This window comes from Pteropus alecto, unplaced genomic scaffold (assembly GCF_000325575.1).
Source record: "Pteropus alecto unplaced genomic scaffold, ASM32557v1 scaffold87, whole genome shotgun sequence".
In the NCBI taxonomy this organism is placed as follows: Eukaryota; Metazoa; Chordata; class Mammalia; order Chiroptera; family Pteropodidae; genus Pteropus; species Pteropus alecto.
This window is the reverse complement of record NW_006443225.1, coordinates 20,873,930-20,888,767: the sequence shown is the minus strand read 5'-3', so window position 1 is coordinate 20,888,767 and position 14,838 is coordinate 20,873,930. Positions and strand designations below refer to the sequence as shown.

The window sequence follows — 14,838 nt, the reverse complement described above, 5'->3', positions numbered from 1 at the left end:
CACCCTTAATCCCAGACTTTGTTCTCTCTGCCAGGCTGCTGAGAGCTGCCAGCAGCTTCGTCGTAAAAGCCCGACATCTGGCCTTTCCTCCTCGGCCTCAGTCCGTCGGCTACCTGAACTTTGTGAATGTACCTTGCAGAACAGGTGGGTAGCCTCAGCCCAACTAGAACCTGTGAGACTGACCGCCTCTTCCCCCCTCGAGAAGTGTGTATTTGTGCCAAATGCAGCTGCTGGCCTGCTTGTCTGATGGCCTTCCCATCACGCCTTCTCCCGAGGATGACCTGGAAGCGGTCAGGGAACAGCTGTGGGAAGCAGTGGCTCTCACCTCTGGGTGACACCTGTCAGCTTCGATGTACAGTCGGAAGTTCAGGGAACAAGCAGTCAGGGCAGTGAAATTACGGAAAGAGAAGCGTAGAGTCTGACTGAGGCTGGGAGCCTCCGCCGCAGATTCGACTGTCTCGAGGAGCCAGGCGGGTGAAGCGCACTTGTGGGGAGACCAGGTATCATTATTCCCGGCGCTGCTGTCATTACAGTCGTTGCCTGGTTACGGCACACCAGGTATGTTTCAAGCACCGCACACACACGCACGCACGCATGCACACGCGCACACACACATATACACGCACATTTAACTTTTACAAACATGCGCTAAGATAGAGACTGTGCTTTTCTTCATTTTACAGATTAATAAACAGAGTCCTGTGCCAAGGTCACCCAGGAAGCAAAGGCGGGGTCGATTTCAAGCTGTGGTCTTAACAGAGACTGTGGTCTCAACCTCAGGTCAGCTGCTACCGGGACTGGTGGCATCTGTGCCGACCTGAAGAGCAAATGTGTTGCCAGAGGCATTCGATTTCGGTCACAAAAGACAACTGCATTTGCCATGCAGCTCAGCCACTGATTAGTCTACAGTCGCAGGTAAGATCAAAGTTGGCACGATTTTCTGAATTCCAGCCACGTGTTCTCATCTAATCTGAAATTAAATGTAAATATCTACCTGTAAAACTGAATTTTGTTTATTCTAATCAAAACGCGTGCTCTAAGAAGTCTTTTCTATGCTTATGACTTCTTTACCGTATTCCTTAAGTTTTATTTATATGTCTAGGGTAAAGAAGAAACTAATCAAAATTTCGCATAAATGACAGTTATCGACTTTCATGGTCTAAAACACAGGGTTTTAACGCGTCTTTTCTTTTCAAGTCAACAAGTAAATGCCTGACGAAAAATATACAAAGGAAGGGTGAGACGAGGCCTCTTCTAAGAGGTCCCATCTCTAAGGCTGGAGGCCATCCACGCTGGGGCAGCCTCGGCCCCTCGCCGTTCTCAGAAGCGAGGCTGCTGACGCCGCTCATCCTGACTCTCGGACATGCAACCAGGAAGAGGTGAGTCTCTCCCGTCAGATCAACCTGACTGACACGAGGGAGGGGCCGTCCCGTCTGCATCCATCGGGCGTACAGGTGCTCACCGACACGCCTGAGCACTAAGGGCCGGCAGCTCTTGCTGCATCAGCAAGACGGGCCCCCGAGAACGCTGCTGTATCGACTGAACTGTCTTCCACCCCAGAACGCTTTCCAGGCTGCGCTAGACAATTATCGACCAGCACCGATGCCTAAAAATGGAAACTAAATTGTTTCCTGGAATAATTTATTCTTAAACCAAACTAAAGCAAAATCGATCACACCCCCTCTGGGATTCCACGGAAGCAAGGAAGTCTTTCCAGCTATCTTTAGTTACATTTCAAAGGATTTTTAAAATAGGCTTTCAGTGTTTCGCACAAAGGCATCTATTTCAAAGGCACTGTTTTATGTTTATATTTGAGTCTAAACAAGCGAAAGACACATTTTTAGTTTTGACTTATAAACAAGCGACAGACACATATGAGATTTTAATGGGAGATTAACTGGGAGATTCAGAGGCATCGAAATAAATGGAAAAGACTGTTAATGTCTACTGCAGAATCAAAATGTAATGCTATTATTTTAAAGCATAGCCCATTTTTTCCTTTCTGCAAATCTGAGGTTAAAGACTTCTGCGTTATCAAGGAGGGAAAGGAAAGCAAAACCTGTGATCGTCGTGACGCTGGGTGGAAATGGCTGGGATTTTCTCCATTCCGGGGACTTTTATCTGATCCGTTGCATAAATCACTATGGTTCAATTATGGACGCAAAAGAAAAGAAAAGAATGAGAATCCTTAATCGAGTTTTAGTCTGATGACAGAAAAATGAAGATACACGCAAACCCTCAGCTTTGTTGGCAGTTTTAAAAATGCACAAGAAAGCATGATTTACGCCCATTTTCAGCCATGACAGTTAATGAAATCATCTTGCCCTATCGCCATCACAACTAAATGCCCGAACGACGTCTGTGAACCACGCAGGTTCAGACCCTGAAGAGCAGACGGTACAGGGCTGGGAACCCAGGAGACCCCGTGACACCACCCCGGAGGCGCAGCTGAGCAGGGGCAGCGGGCTTTCTGGGGCGGGAGGCGGAGATGCACTTGGGATGACAGAGGCAGCCCGGGCCTCGAGGGGGAAGGACTGGAGGCCACGCCGCTCTGTGGACAGAGAGGGCCAGCGCCTTGCGTGGGGGCTTCCCTGAGATGGCCAGGCCCCCGGAGAGGTGCGTGGCGGCTGCTCACTGTTGTCTGACTTTGCGTCTCCCCGATGACGTGAGATGCGGAGCATCTTCTCATGTCCTTGTTTGCCAGCTCTGCATCTTCTTCGGTGCGGTATCTCTTGCAGTCTTTGGCCATTTTTTAAATCGGACTGTTTTCGGCACAGACGTTTAGAGAGATGTTATAGGTGAAAGAAAAGGAATCTAACGGAGAGAAAATGGGGGGCATGCAAAAGAGCCAAAGTGAACCCTACAGACGGACATCGCGGTGTCGGGAGCGAAGGACTCGCCCGATGGGACGGAAAGCTGGTTTGATGCCGCCCTGAAAAGGTCGGCAGAGACACAGAGATGCCACTATCCACCCTGAACCACAGAGACAATGGGGAGCAAGAAACAGCAGGTACTTCGGACACCAGCTCAACGACACGCAAGTGCTGAACGTACCCGGCCTGGAATTCAAGGAGGGGGAGCGGAAGCGACGCGGACCTCCAGGTTTAACGGACCACGAGGGCGGCGGAAACACCTGCGCGAGCTGGTTTGGAAACGAGCTGCTTCCTGTTCACACAAGAGGAGAAACGTGCCCTGATTCTCTCTTACAGAGGTTTCGCTGCTTTGAGTTCTGGGCCGTCCCGTGAGAAAGGTTCTGTGTTACGTGTTAGTCCGGTTTGTCCCAGAAGTTCTGTCTTATGCCTTTCGTGAAGACATACGTATTGAGGATGAATACAGAAGTATTCGTCTTTTACTCACAAATGAGAGTGTATTATAGGATCACTCTAATTACGTGGGAGGACGTGCCAGTATCTAGGCCGTAAATACTGGTTTATGGCAATGGGTACATTTTGAGGTACTGGAAGCTTCTTGGGCATCTGTTGACGATGTGGCTGTCTCCCTCACCCCCTACCCCCTCACTGACCCCAGTAAGTCTGGGGGCAGGACTCTGGCCTTTGAAAATTTAAGATATTCTTTGATAGAACTCAAATTTTGAGAACGACTAATCCCTATATCACAAAAAACTGTTTTTAGTTAATTCTTAGGCTGATCATTTGAACTCCTCTCAGATGTAATTCTGTCCCCATTCAACGAAAACGAGGAACGGGAAGAAGCTGATGTAGGGGATGAGGTAAGTTTGAAAAGAAACTGTAAATGGGAAAATTATAGTCAAATATATGACGCTTCGTGGTGTGAGGCGCTGCCTCCAGGGCCCTTGGCGTCCTTCTAAATCAGGGGACTCTGGGTCTGTGACCGGCACAGGGTGAGAAGCTATGACCCGACTCAGGTTTACGGCCACTGGACTGGGAGCTTCTTAGGTTACACAGATGGTCGTCCCCAGCACATCTGAACCCTGGGGACACATGATCAATCGCTGCCCCCAAAGAGCTCCGTGGGCCCAGGTGCCCTGACCGCCTGTGTGTCTGTGCTGCTCACCTGTCTTTGCAATTAAATGCCGCCATGGGCCTCTGCTACGCTGTGGCTCTGTCATTCCCACTGAAGTCGGGTGACCCACTGTCCTGGGAGCTGGTCGGCCGTGTCACGTCCTCTCTCCCTTCCCGCAAAGACGTCCAGGTCCCGATGTCAGGAATCTACGATGGGTCACAGCTCACGGCGACGGATGCCGCGGGTGACGATCTGAGCGGGAGAGGCTGTGCGTGATGTGAGTGGGGCCGACGGGACCGCAGGTGTCCCTCGAACATGGAGACGGGAGGCCAGAGGGAGGAGATGCTGTGCCGGCTTCGCATGCAGAGAAAGAAGCCGTGAGCTTCTCTCCAAGCGGAAAGCGACCAGGGGCGGGTTTTCTGCCGGAGCCTCCGCGAGGAAGCCGTCCCGCCAGCCCTCAGGCCCCGGAACGAGGACGAGGCGCTGTGTCATTTTACACCAGCAGGTCTGACACTCTGTCACAGCTGTGGGATGCTGCTTCTCGCCAGGATCCATTTCATTCCCTCCCGGGCACTTGGGCGACACCTGGACTTGGGGCGGGTGACACGGGCAGAGGCCAGGGGTGCTGCTAAATGTCCTGCAGTGCACGGGACAGTCTCCGAAAGCAAAGCACTGTCCTGTGCAAAACGCAGTAGGACCTGCATGAAAAACTGCCCTGCCCTCAAGCCGGCCGTGAGGACAGCGGCCACAGAGGCCGGGTCTGCTGGGCCTCGTCCCAGGACAGAGCCGCACACGACGCATCGTGCTCGGGCAGCTTCTACAGGGCGACCCTCACCTGTGGGTTTCTGCCACGGAACCCAACTTCCAGTCAACCGACCAAGTTATCGTTCAGAGCCGCCTCCCGCTGCACAAGCTGACACATCAAAAGCAGAATCTCATCGGTCCCCACTACGCACACACACACAGCTATGTGACACGATGGAGGTGTCAGCTAACGCTACATGCTAATCAGGCTGCAACACAGAAATGGGTCAGATCAACACGTTTTACACCGCAAACTCACACCATGTTAGATGTCAGTGATGTCTCAATGAAAAAGAAATTAAAGAAGAAATGAAATTAAAAACCCAGAATCTCCAGCAGGTAAACCCTTATCGACGAACTCGGCCGGATTTGGGGTTTTCTCCTGCTCTCCTTGGTCTGACATCTGCATCATCCATGCCCGCTCATTGCCCGGTTTTCCGTCAACGTGTATTCGCAATGACTTGCCACTCCTTTGGCATATGAGCCACGTCCTCCTGGTGAGATTACGTGACTGCACCCTCTGGAACAACTCCTGACCAGCATCTTTTATGCTGTTTTTGAGAAAAAGTTTTAGAACAGATTATTATTAAAAGATATTTTTTCCAACCTTTTATAATCCCTTATAATGCATGGTGTTTATGAAGCTTATAATCTTATTTAATAATTAGAACCCTCTCTAGAAATTAGCAGGAGTTTGGAAGACTAAACGACACTAAAACAAATATTTCCTGCTTTGGTGCTGGAAATGGTCTCTACACTAAATGCTACATAAGTTGAAAATCTTAATTTTGGCATGATAGTTCATGAATTTTTATGTGCTAGCCAAGACACGCAGCTTTAAAGAAATTTGGTTACATAAAGATATAGTTTACCAGATTTATAGGTCTTGAAATTCTGCACTCAAATAGTATCAGTTAATTAAAATATTTTGTCATCATCTGTCATAAATGACGATTTGTCATCATCATTTGTCATAAAATATACAAGTTATATAGCTAGTCCTGGAGAGAGATTTTCTAAGATATAATTTAATACTGTCTCATTCATTAGACATCAGAAGACAGGTGACTCCAGTCTGGGAGAGTTTTCTAGTCTATTATAAAATAGAATAAAAGCGTTAAAAACAATTTTCTAAGGGGAAATCATAAAACAAAACTAGCCAAACGAGCATCAGCAGCGGTGCCCGTACTGCCTTGGCTTTACACGCAGATAAAGGGACCTCAGGAAGGACATTCGCCTGAATAGTGTTTGGCATGAACCCGATTTTAATACATTTTTGATGGAAACATCGTTGCAATGCGGAGTAAAAGCGTTGCTAAGTAAGGTGATCGTTAAAACCTGGGTCACATTAAGACGACCGTGACAAAGTGTAGCTCGAGAGAGGCAGGCCCCGGGAAATCTTTCCTTCCTAGGGTTCTGACCATTGCCCGAGAAGTCTTTCTGTATTTAAAATCCGCACTGTTTCCAAACGTCACCAACAGTCTGGGGAGAATCGAGGTGAGGACAGCAGGAAAACAATAAAAGGTCCGAAACCATCTGGGGAGAACGCTCAAGGGACCGGAGCAGAGAGAAGACAATGAGACTTTCATAGGACAGTGACGGCCGTCTTTAAATACCTTTAAAAGTGGTTGATAGATAAACCGTTAGGTCTCTCTAAAGATGCAGATGGCCACCTTGGGACAATAGCAGGCATTTTAAAGTACAGACTGAAGTTTAGTTCAAGGATAGGATTTACAATAATAGTCGTCATTCTAGAAAGTGCTCAAGAGAAGCAAAATCCCTCTTTGCGACAGACGTCACGCAGGCCTATGTCTGCACTGAGTACGAGGTGGGGCGGAGGCCAGCTGACGTGACCTCGCTTCCTGCGGTTCGCTATTCTGAGTACATGACCGGAGGCCAGCTGACGTGACCTCGCTTCCTGCGGTTCGCCATTCTGAGTACACGACTGATTTAGACTAAGAGAGGACTGAGAAAGGCCGAGCTTTTCAACTTATATTTTCGGACCACTTTTCCCCATCAATTATATTGATTTGAAGGCTGGAATCGATGGGACGAACATGGTCGGAAAAATGAAATCCGCACGAGGGGACACAGCGGTAAGATAATGCGGCCACCTGGGAGCGGTGCGCGTGGAGACGTTTTTTCTTTCCGACTTGCATAGGTCCTCAATTTTCCAGGGAAATTTTCAAAAACATGTTCACGTAAATGTAAAAATTTAGGACCTTCTGAATTCGTTCTGGAGTCTTTTTATCGTGTTAAAATGTTGATCCTTCAAGTTATAAGAGAGCACTTAATGTAACATTCGAAAAATCCGTAATAAAGTGCATCTCCCAAATGCAGTGTGCAGGATCACGTTATTAAAACAAGCAACGGAAACGGAACGAAATCGGCAATGGAGTCACAACGTCACAAGCCTAAAGGGCGGAATAACGGGAAAGCATCCCTTTGGAACATTCTATCTGTGACCACAGTTTAGGGGGGAAAAGGGCTGATCTCTAGGAAAGCGATTTCCTACACATAAACAACAACAGAGAAAAGATCTAAACTCAGTGGCAACACACTGACGGCTGGGAATTAGAAGAAAAGTAACAAGTTACCCAATTTAATCACTCGGCTTCTGCTTACACAAAAGGCTTTAAATCTGTCCCCAAATACTGGCGTGTCTAAGATAATGCACAGCGTTTTCTCTTGGCTTCCCCCGGACCCTGTTCTTACCTCTCTGCACGAAATGGATGAAATACAGACAGCGCACCGTCCACGCGCTTCAAAGCTACTTACAAGACACCGAATCAAAGAACGGATAATTACGTTAATCAGACCTAATCATCTTCCATCTCATCGGTTTCCGCGAGTTTCATATATGAAGAGACTCGGGTTTGTTGAGGGGAAGTCGTGTGGGGTCGCCAGGTGAAATGGCTGTGGTGAGTATGGGAGCCGCGAAGCCAGGAGAAGGTTCTCGCTTTGCATCCATCGACCGCGTCCCATCCCTGTCCCCAAGCCTTCGACGGGGTTGCGTGATTTGTGGTCCACATGTGGATAAATGGATCCATTCACTGTGCTAAGGTTTTTTTTCCAGTGAAGACATCACTTCTCGTTCCTTCTTTTAGAGATTATGTGTCCCACAGCAGACTTATTTAGGACATGACGGGCCCCTGATGCAGGCTTACGACAGGGGTCTCCTGTCTTCTGGCCCTGGGGCTGGAGGCGGAGGCAGAGGTGGGGGTGTGTGTGGGGGCGGGGACAGCCTGGTGCAGTTGGCCCGGGGCCACCCACAGTGACTCCGTCACTCTCCCAAAGAGGAAACTGAGGCTTAGGGGCGAAACCGGTGGCGGACACGTACATCCCACCGGCTTGCCCACACTGTTTGCTGAGAAATAAACTTGCTGGCTGGGTTAAACTCCACAAGGTTCCCATCTAGGTCACCAACCGCCAGGTTATCACTGGAAAAAGAAGTCGGAACAGCTCGCGAAAGACCGGGCGTCACTTCGGACGTGTTCACAGGGAGCTTGTGGATGGCTATTCAAAGGATCCACTTTAAATAGGAACAGATTCTCTCGCGGAGAAGTTGGTCGATAACAGTCGCTCTCAGAGCCGAGGGCCTCTGTGACGATGACGGAAGACAAAGCCGTCACACGGACTGGAGTCAGAGAGTGACTGTCAGCGGAAAACCAAGGTCTAGGTGAGAACGGTTCAGGGCCACAGGCCTCAGGGACACTTCAAAGTACCCTCTGCATTGCTAGCGACTTCGGCCGAGGTGGTTCCCTCAGCCATTCGTTTGGCAAAGAAACAGAATGAAACGCGATGTGTATGTTTGCTAATTTTTCTCTCTACCAGAGCCACTACCTAGACATCACTTTTAAGATATTCTTTAGCTATTTCGATACGCCTAAGTCTAATTAGCCACTGCAATTAAAATTTTGATAATCTGACATTCATTAACTTAAGCATTTTCGAAGAGAGGTTTTCATAGTTTTTTTTCGTATCACTGCCATTTATGAATTAAAAATGCAACAGGCAGCTCATGCAAGCCCAATGCAGCCCCGGCTGAAGGAGGATTAGCTACCCAGAGGCCGCCATTAATTCACACAACGCCTGACCTACTGGAAGGATTTAAAAAGAGCAGAACCCTCTGAAACACACGCTAAACCTCCAAGATTTTGGAGTTACCCTACTGCTCTCTACTCAAAAGACGACTTCTTTGCTGCAAAGGCACAAAATCTGGCAGAAGGGAGAAAATACCCATTTAATATTTAGAGACACACAGAAACAGAGAACAGCTACCCGTCTGAGCCAAGGGCATTGAAGTGATGCACGGTGACAGAGGCGGCTTGGCTTTGGGTGGTGAGCGCACGCTGCCACGTGCAGATGATGCTCTTCTGAACTGTACGCTTGAAGCCCGTGGTGGAACGTCCCCCTGCACAAGGTCGCAGGGGACAGGCCGCCTCCCCGTGAAGACCCCGGGGCATCTGTGCCCGCCTCGTCCTCTCCGCGAGCTGGCATCTGACCTGTGGTCCCCATGCCGTGACTCACCCTCGCCTCCATCACCCCGAACCCACATCCTTTTCAATGCAGCACAGGAGGCGACTCTCTCGGGAGAAGAGACAGCATCGCCGCAAACTGCAGTCACGATTAAGAAACGGAAACAGCCTTGAGTGACGAGCCAGCCCGAGCCGGGGGGCGGGGGCTGCTGCGGAAAAGCGGGTCCTGCCCGCCGCGTGTCCCCGCCGCGTGTCCCCCTCGGGAGCGGCCGCAGCCTCACACTCACCGGGCGCGAGGCGTCTCCGCCTTTCGCCGCCAGCGCTGTCATTCCGGGTGTCGTCGTGCTCAGCTCCCACGTCACCCACCTGGGGTCACAGTGACCTCCTCTCCTGCGCACGGCCCCGGGAGAGCGTCGCTCAAGATGCGTGGGCCTCGTCCGGCCGAGATGCAGAGGGGTGGCCTGTGCCCGGCCCGGGGACGCTGTCCCCGGACGGTCTGCAGCGCGCGTGGGGACGACAGTGGGACAGCCGGGCGTCGGCAACTGGGGCCCCCCGGACCCGCGGGTCTCCGCGCCCGCCCCCGGGCCCCTGGCGGAAGCTGGGCGCTCACGCAGCCGCTCGGTCCGACCCGAGCTTGTCCGGACAGCCGCGTTAGGGTCCGTTTCCGGGGACCTGGAGAAAGGCCACCACGCTGTGCCCCCTCACCGCGATCAGAGCTGTCTGTCTTGACGTCTCTGTGGTGCCCGCGGCACCTGCCGCCCGACCCTCGACGTCCCCAGCTCCCCCTCCGCACCCTCTCTCGCCCCCTCTCAGCTGACCTGTGCGCCCTCCCTGCTCTGACCTCTTTTTCCTGTTTCAAATGCTTGGCCACAGCCTGGTGGCACCAAGACGTCTAACCTCTCCCCACGCGGGCTCCCATATTCTGAAAGTTACACAGTCCTTAACGGTATTTTTATTTTTCTCGGCCAGACCCCTGCTTTATAACTCTTTGTTTGGTAATCGTATACTAATTTTCTCATTCTATCTTGCCACTGCTAATGCTCCCACGCATCGCCAAAATGATAGTCCAATTGAATAAGCCAAAGTCACAATCATTTACATGAAAAATGAATCGGCATGATATGCAAATCCAGTTCCATCAGAAATAAGTACTTTCCAAACGAATCGATGGGTTATAGCACAGGCTGGTGATGGCTTCAGGATTTAAAAAGTAATGGGCATGGGGGTCTCATCTCTGCTTTTTGAGATTCTCCTCAGATGTAGTTTGTGGTTACACAAGAGGCTAAACAAAATTCCTGTTTGCCTCTAAGAAAATTCCTCTCCTATTTCCATAAACATGATTATTTCTGTCGTCATACTGTTGATTTTTTATGGTTTCAAAATAATTCTTATACTCAGTACTTATAAGCTGGATATGAAAATACTTCAGTAATTAAACTACTAATATTTAAATAAAAAAACACAATGTAACATTTCTCGAAATAAATCTAGAATACTGCTCATTAATTTCAACAAAAATGCTAGGTGAAGAAGCACACGAAGGAATAAACAGCACTCTTCTGGGCCTCCGGCAATGAGCATTCAATTATTTTTCAGAAAAAAAAAAGTCTGCTGATCACGACGTGAAAGAGTGCTGAACGTTTCACGTGATTTTATGGTATTATTTTTGGGTAACGCTGTCGTCGATTGCTCCGTGGTCCTCCAGCCTCAGCACAGTGTGGGGAGGACAGGCCAGTGACCTGCTTCAGAGAAAGAGTGAGACGTGGTGCCAAGGACAGAACCAGAAAGGGCTAAAAGCAATGACAGGGGACACAGCCTTCACCGAAATTCACAACGCATGTAGAAAAGCTACATCCACGCCGCCTCATTATCTCTGCGAGAGAACTTCATCTCCAGCGACCAGAAATTTTAAATTCAAATTTTAATATATATAGGTCAACATGAACCCAGGGGGAAAAAAAAAACCGGTAATTGCAAAACGGAGAAATAAATGAAACCCACAGAAGTGAGTTCAGCGAACAGGAATAGCAACTATTGCTCCAAAACAAATGTTTAAAAGCGGTTCTTAAACATAACACAAGAATCGCCCTCATCTTCTGCAACTCGAAGGAAGTCTAGAAATGAAACAACCAGCTAGTCGGCGGGCTGTGACTTCTCACCTTTGAAATGTCGGTTTTGCAAAGTCATCTCTTTTCCCAAGGAAACGACGGCGTCGAACGGATCCCAAAGGTCAGTCGAAAGAAGAGACAAAGAACTCGAGGCATTGTCTGTTTTCAGCGGAGAAAGGTTTGGGTCGCTCGCGATCGAGGGCAGTTTGGGCAGGACGCAGGTGCACGGGCTGGACCAGTCTCCAGAAAGAACTGTCTGTGCACAGGATCGCCGCAACCAAGGTCACGTCGAAGAACAGTTTAGAGTGACCACACCAGGAACCTGTGTTAGTTTAACTCACAAAGTACTCAGATGGCCCACTGAGCAACCCGCACTCTTCCGGGGAGAAGGAGGGACTGCAAGGGACTCTGCCTGTGACCAAAGCCTTTTAATGCCGCTGTTGGGCCAAAGCGAATGATGACCTTCCGGGGGGTCTCAATTTCGCCCGTAGAGACTTCTGGATTTCAAACAAACCAACAAAAATATTCTCTCATTTATCACTAGGTTAGCTGCTATTATTAGATATCGTATTTCACACAAAATTAAAACAGGGCCGTGTTGGCAGCAGGCTGTCACGGCCACTCCCCAACCTCCGGGAAGTGGAAGGGATTGTGGCCTCGGGACTCCCGACCTCGCTCTCTCCAAATGCTCGTTTTCCCAGCTCGGACCCTCTGCTCCACGGCCTGCTCCTCAGAGCAGGGGGCGTTTCCAAAGCAAATCACGTGAGGAGCTCACTGGAGTTTCATAGTTGACTCCCTTTGTAAGCTTACGGATATATATGTGCTTTCAAAATAATATTTCTTGTAATGAGAATTCTATAAAGCAAAAGAAAAATTCTTAAAAATCTCAGTGTTGAGTTAATTCTCTTACACTATTTAACACCAAATAAACAGGAAACTAGGGATCAGCTGTACATGAAATTAGGAAGAGACGCTTTATGCTTATACATATAAAATATAGCTGACTTATAAATTAAACAAAAAAGCATAATACTAAGAAAATCAAACTACCTATGTTAACTTAACATGATGGACACTGCCGTATCATTGAACTAAGTCACAGCTTACAGAATGGACACGTCACTTAGCTGCGTGGCGCCTGTTCTCGGCAGTTCCTCATTGCCTCGGACCCCAGAGCTGGGCTTCTGATGGTTCCGTGGTTTTCCCTGATCAAACGCTCCCAAATCTTGCTTTGGGCAGTTGACTTGAATGAAGCCTTAGAACTGTGAACTTCACGCAGACGTGTCACTGGCCTGTTATCTCACCATTTGTCCTTTTCTCTTTGGGCCGGGAAAATAGAGCCGAGACTTGGCGTCCACCTTACTGTAAATACAAACTGAGGTTGTGTGACATGCGCGTTTAGTAGGTGGTCGTTCACAGGACCCAGATTCCGCATGTTTCGGCCAGTCTTAGTCACACGGCGTGACGGATATACTGAAATGTTCACGCAGGGTGTATGCGCTCTAAGAATAGACCCGCTGATTCCAGAGTGCAATCTAAAGCGATCACAAGACACGAAGGAAGTCACAATAGCCTTTTACTTCTCCCCCTGCTTTCCGACTCCTGTCCAGCGGCCACTGACGGCTCGGGGTCCACCCCAAGCCTGCGCAGTCAGGGAGAGAATGAGTCTGACGAACGTACGCGCGGCCAAGCATTGCTATGTCACCGGGAGCCGCGCCCAGAATATTTATAAAGCCTCCCTGCAGAGAGCACACGGCGCCAAACCAGGCGGACCCCTTTCTGTCACCCGGCACAGTGAGGGGATGTATTTTCATAGAAGGCCTTTCTTGGCATCTGGGCGGCCAAACTGTGCTGAAAAAAAAAGAAAGATTCCCATCTGTGTCGATGAGTGTGCTTTTCTAGAACACCTTCTGCTTTCCACACACGTCGAAAGGGAACTGTGCAAGTTGAGGTTTCTATTTAATATGCTCCCAATGATCCATTTAGATCTGAGACTCTTTGCTAGATACTTGGTGAATAAGTTAGGTTTCTCTAAACGAATCGGATTTCTCTCTGCTGTGCTTCAACTGACCCCCAAATGTCAGTGGCTTTAATATTTACTTCCTGTTCCGATTAGACGCCAGTGGCCACAGCGCTGCTCCGGGGCCTGTGTCTCAGGCTGTGGCCAGTGGGCGGACGCTCCCATCTGCCCCCTGGGCTCCTCGGAGACTCGCCGAAGGGGCAGCCCTGCCCAAGACGTGCCGTTGTCTCAATGGTCAGGCCTGGAGGCCACAGAGGAGGAGCACGTGCAAAGCTTCTCCTTAGAAGTGGCATGTGTCACGTCCACTCGTGTCTCATTCGTTGGCAATCCTGACACCAGGGTGCAGAGACTCTGCCTCCAAGGAGTCACAGCAGGGGGGCAGGAGAAGTCAAAAACCGAGCCCGACGTTGCAGAAATTACCAGTGTAAATAATACGTTAGGGCTGCGATGAATCAATCAAGATGGTTTTCCTGTCCGCTCCCCATCCCCGTGGTGGCCTGGGGCGTGGTCTGGGGGTCCAGCAGCCTTGCAAGGACTGCATCCTGGACACTCACACGTGCGGGGTCTGGAGTGAGCCCCCTCTGCTTCAGTTTCCTTACTGGGAAAAATAATCCGGTAATATCCGTCTCGCAGCTTTACCCTGATATTAAACGAAGTCCTTGGGGTGAAGCTCCCGACTGCTCCTTGGGTTTTCCGCTACCTTACGCGTTAACGTGCTTCTCCTGCTCCCCAGCCCCTGGTGTCTACCCACCGGGCCGCTCTGTTCTAATTCTGAAAAGTACAGGCTATGTGCAATTTAAGTGGCCATTTTTAATACGATTTCGCATACATCATTCTTGTCCTTAATCAAATTAAGCGACCTTTATTTGTTTTTGTCGTTTGTCACATTGTTCCTACAAATGCATATGATATGACACAATTAATCTGGGAAGGGAAAGCAAAACCTGCATGAAGACAGCGCGCGGCAGAGGCGAGCCCAAGAGAGCGGGTCTTCGAAGCCCGGGCGTGCTGTCCCGCGCTCACCGCTGTTTGCAAAAGCAAATCGTCTCAAACTGGGAAAATCACGCACAGGCGCCTGACCTGTTCCTTCTGGCACGAGTGTCTCCTTGTCACTTCGCTCCAAACCTGCAGCGCGGGGACACCTGGCTGGAGAACACGCCGCGGAGGCCACGGGGACCTGGCCAGCTTGGCGGAGGGTCTGCACGCAGGTGGGCGGCCGGTCCCGCAGGATCGGGGGCCAGAGTTGGAAGCGACAGTCATGCCAGAAAAACTGAAAGGAGCCTTAGAAGATAAAAAAGAATAAAAATGTCTAACCCAAACCTCAGCGCTGCGCCCCCCTCTCCCTACTTGCGCGCTGCTCAGGGGAACCGTTCCCAGCACGGAGTCGTGTCCCGGGGGAGTCCGAGACATGGGGCGCCCCGGGGGGCTGTCTGGGGCCCGCGGG

General features: G+C 50.0%; 1 protein-coding gene across 1 annotated transcript in view; it reads right to left on the bottom strand.

The window, feature by feature from the left end:
• RALYL (RALY RNA binding protein like) overlaps window positions 1–14,838 on the bottom strand; it is a 174,916-nt gene that overhangs the window by 143,786 nt on the left and 16,292 nt on the right. The window contains exon 3 of the mRNA XM_006924101.1: window positions 8,458–8,492. Coding sequence (XP_006924163.1) covers window positions 8,458–8,492 — 35 coding nt within the window. The remainder of the gene's footprint in view (window positions 1–8,457; window positions 8,493–14,838) is intronic.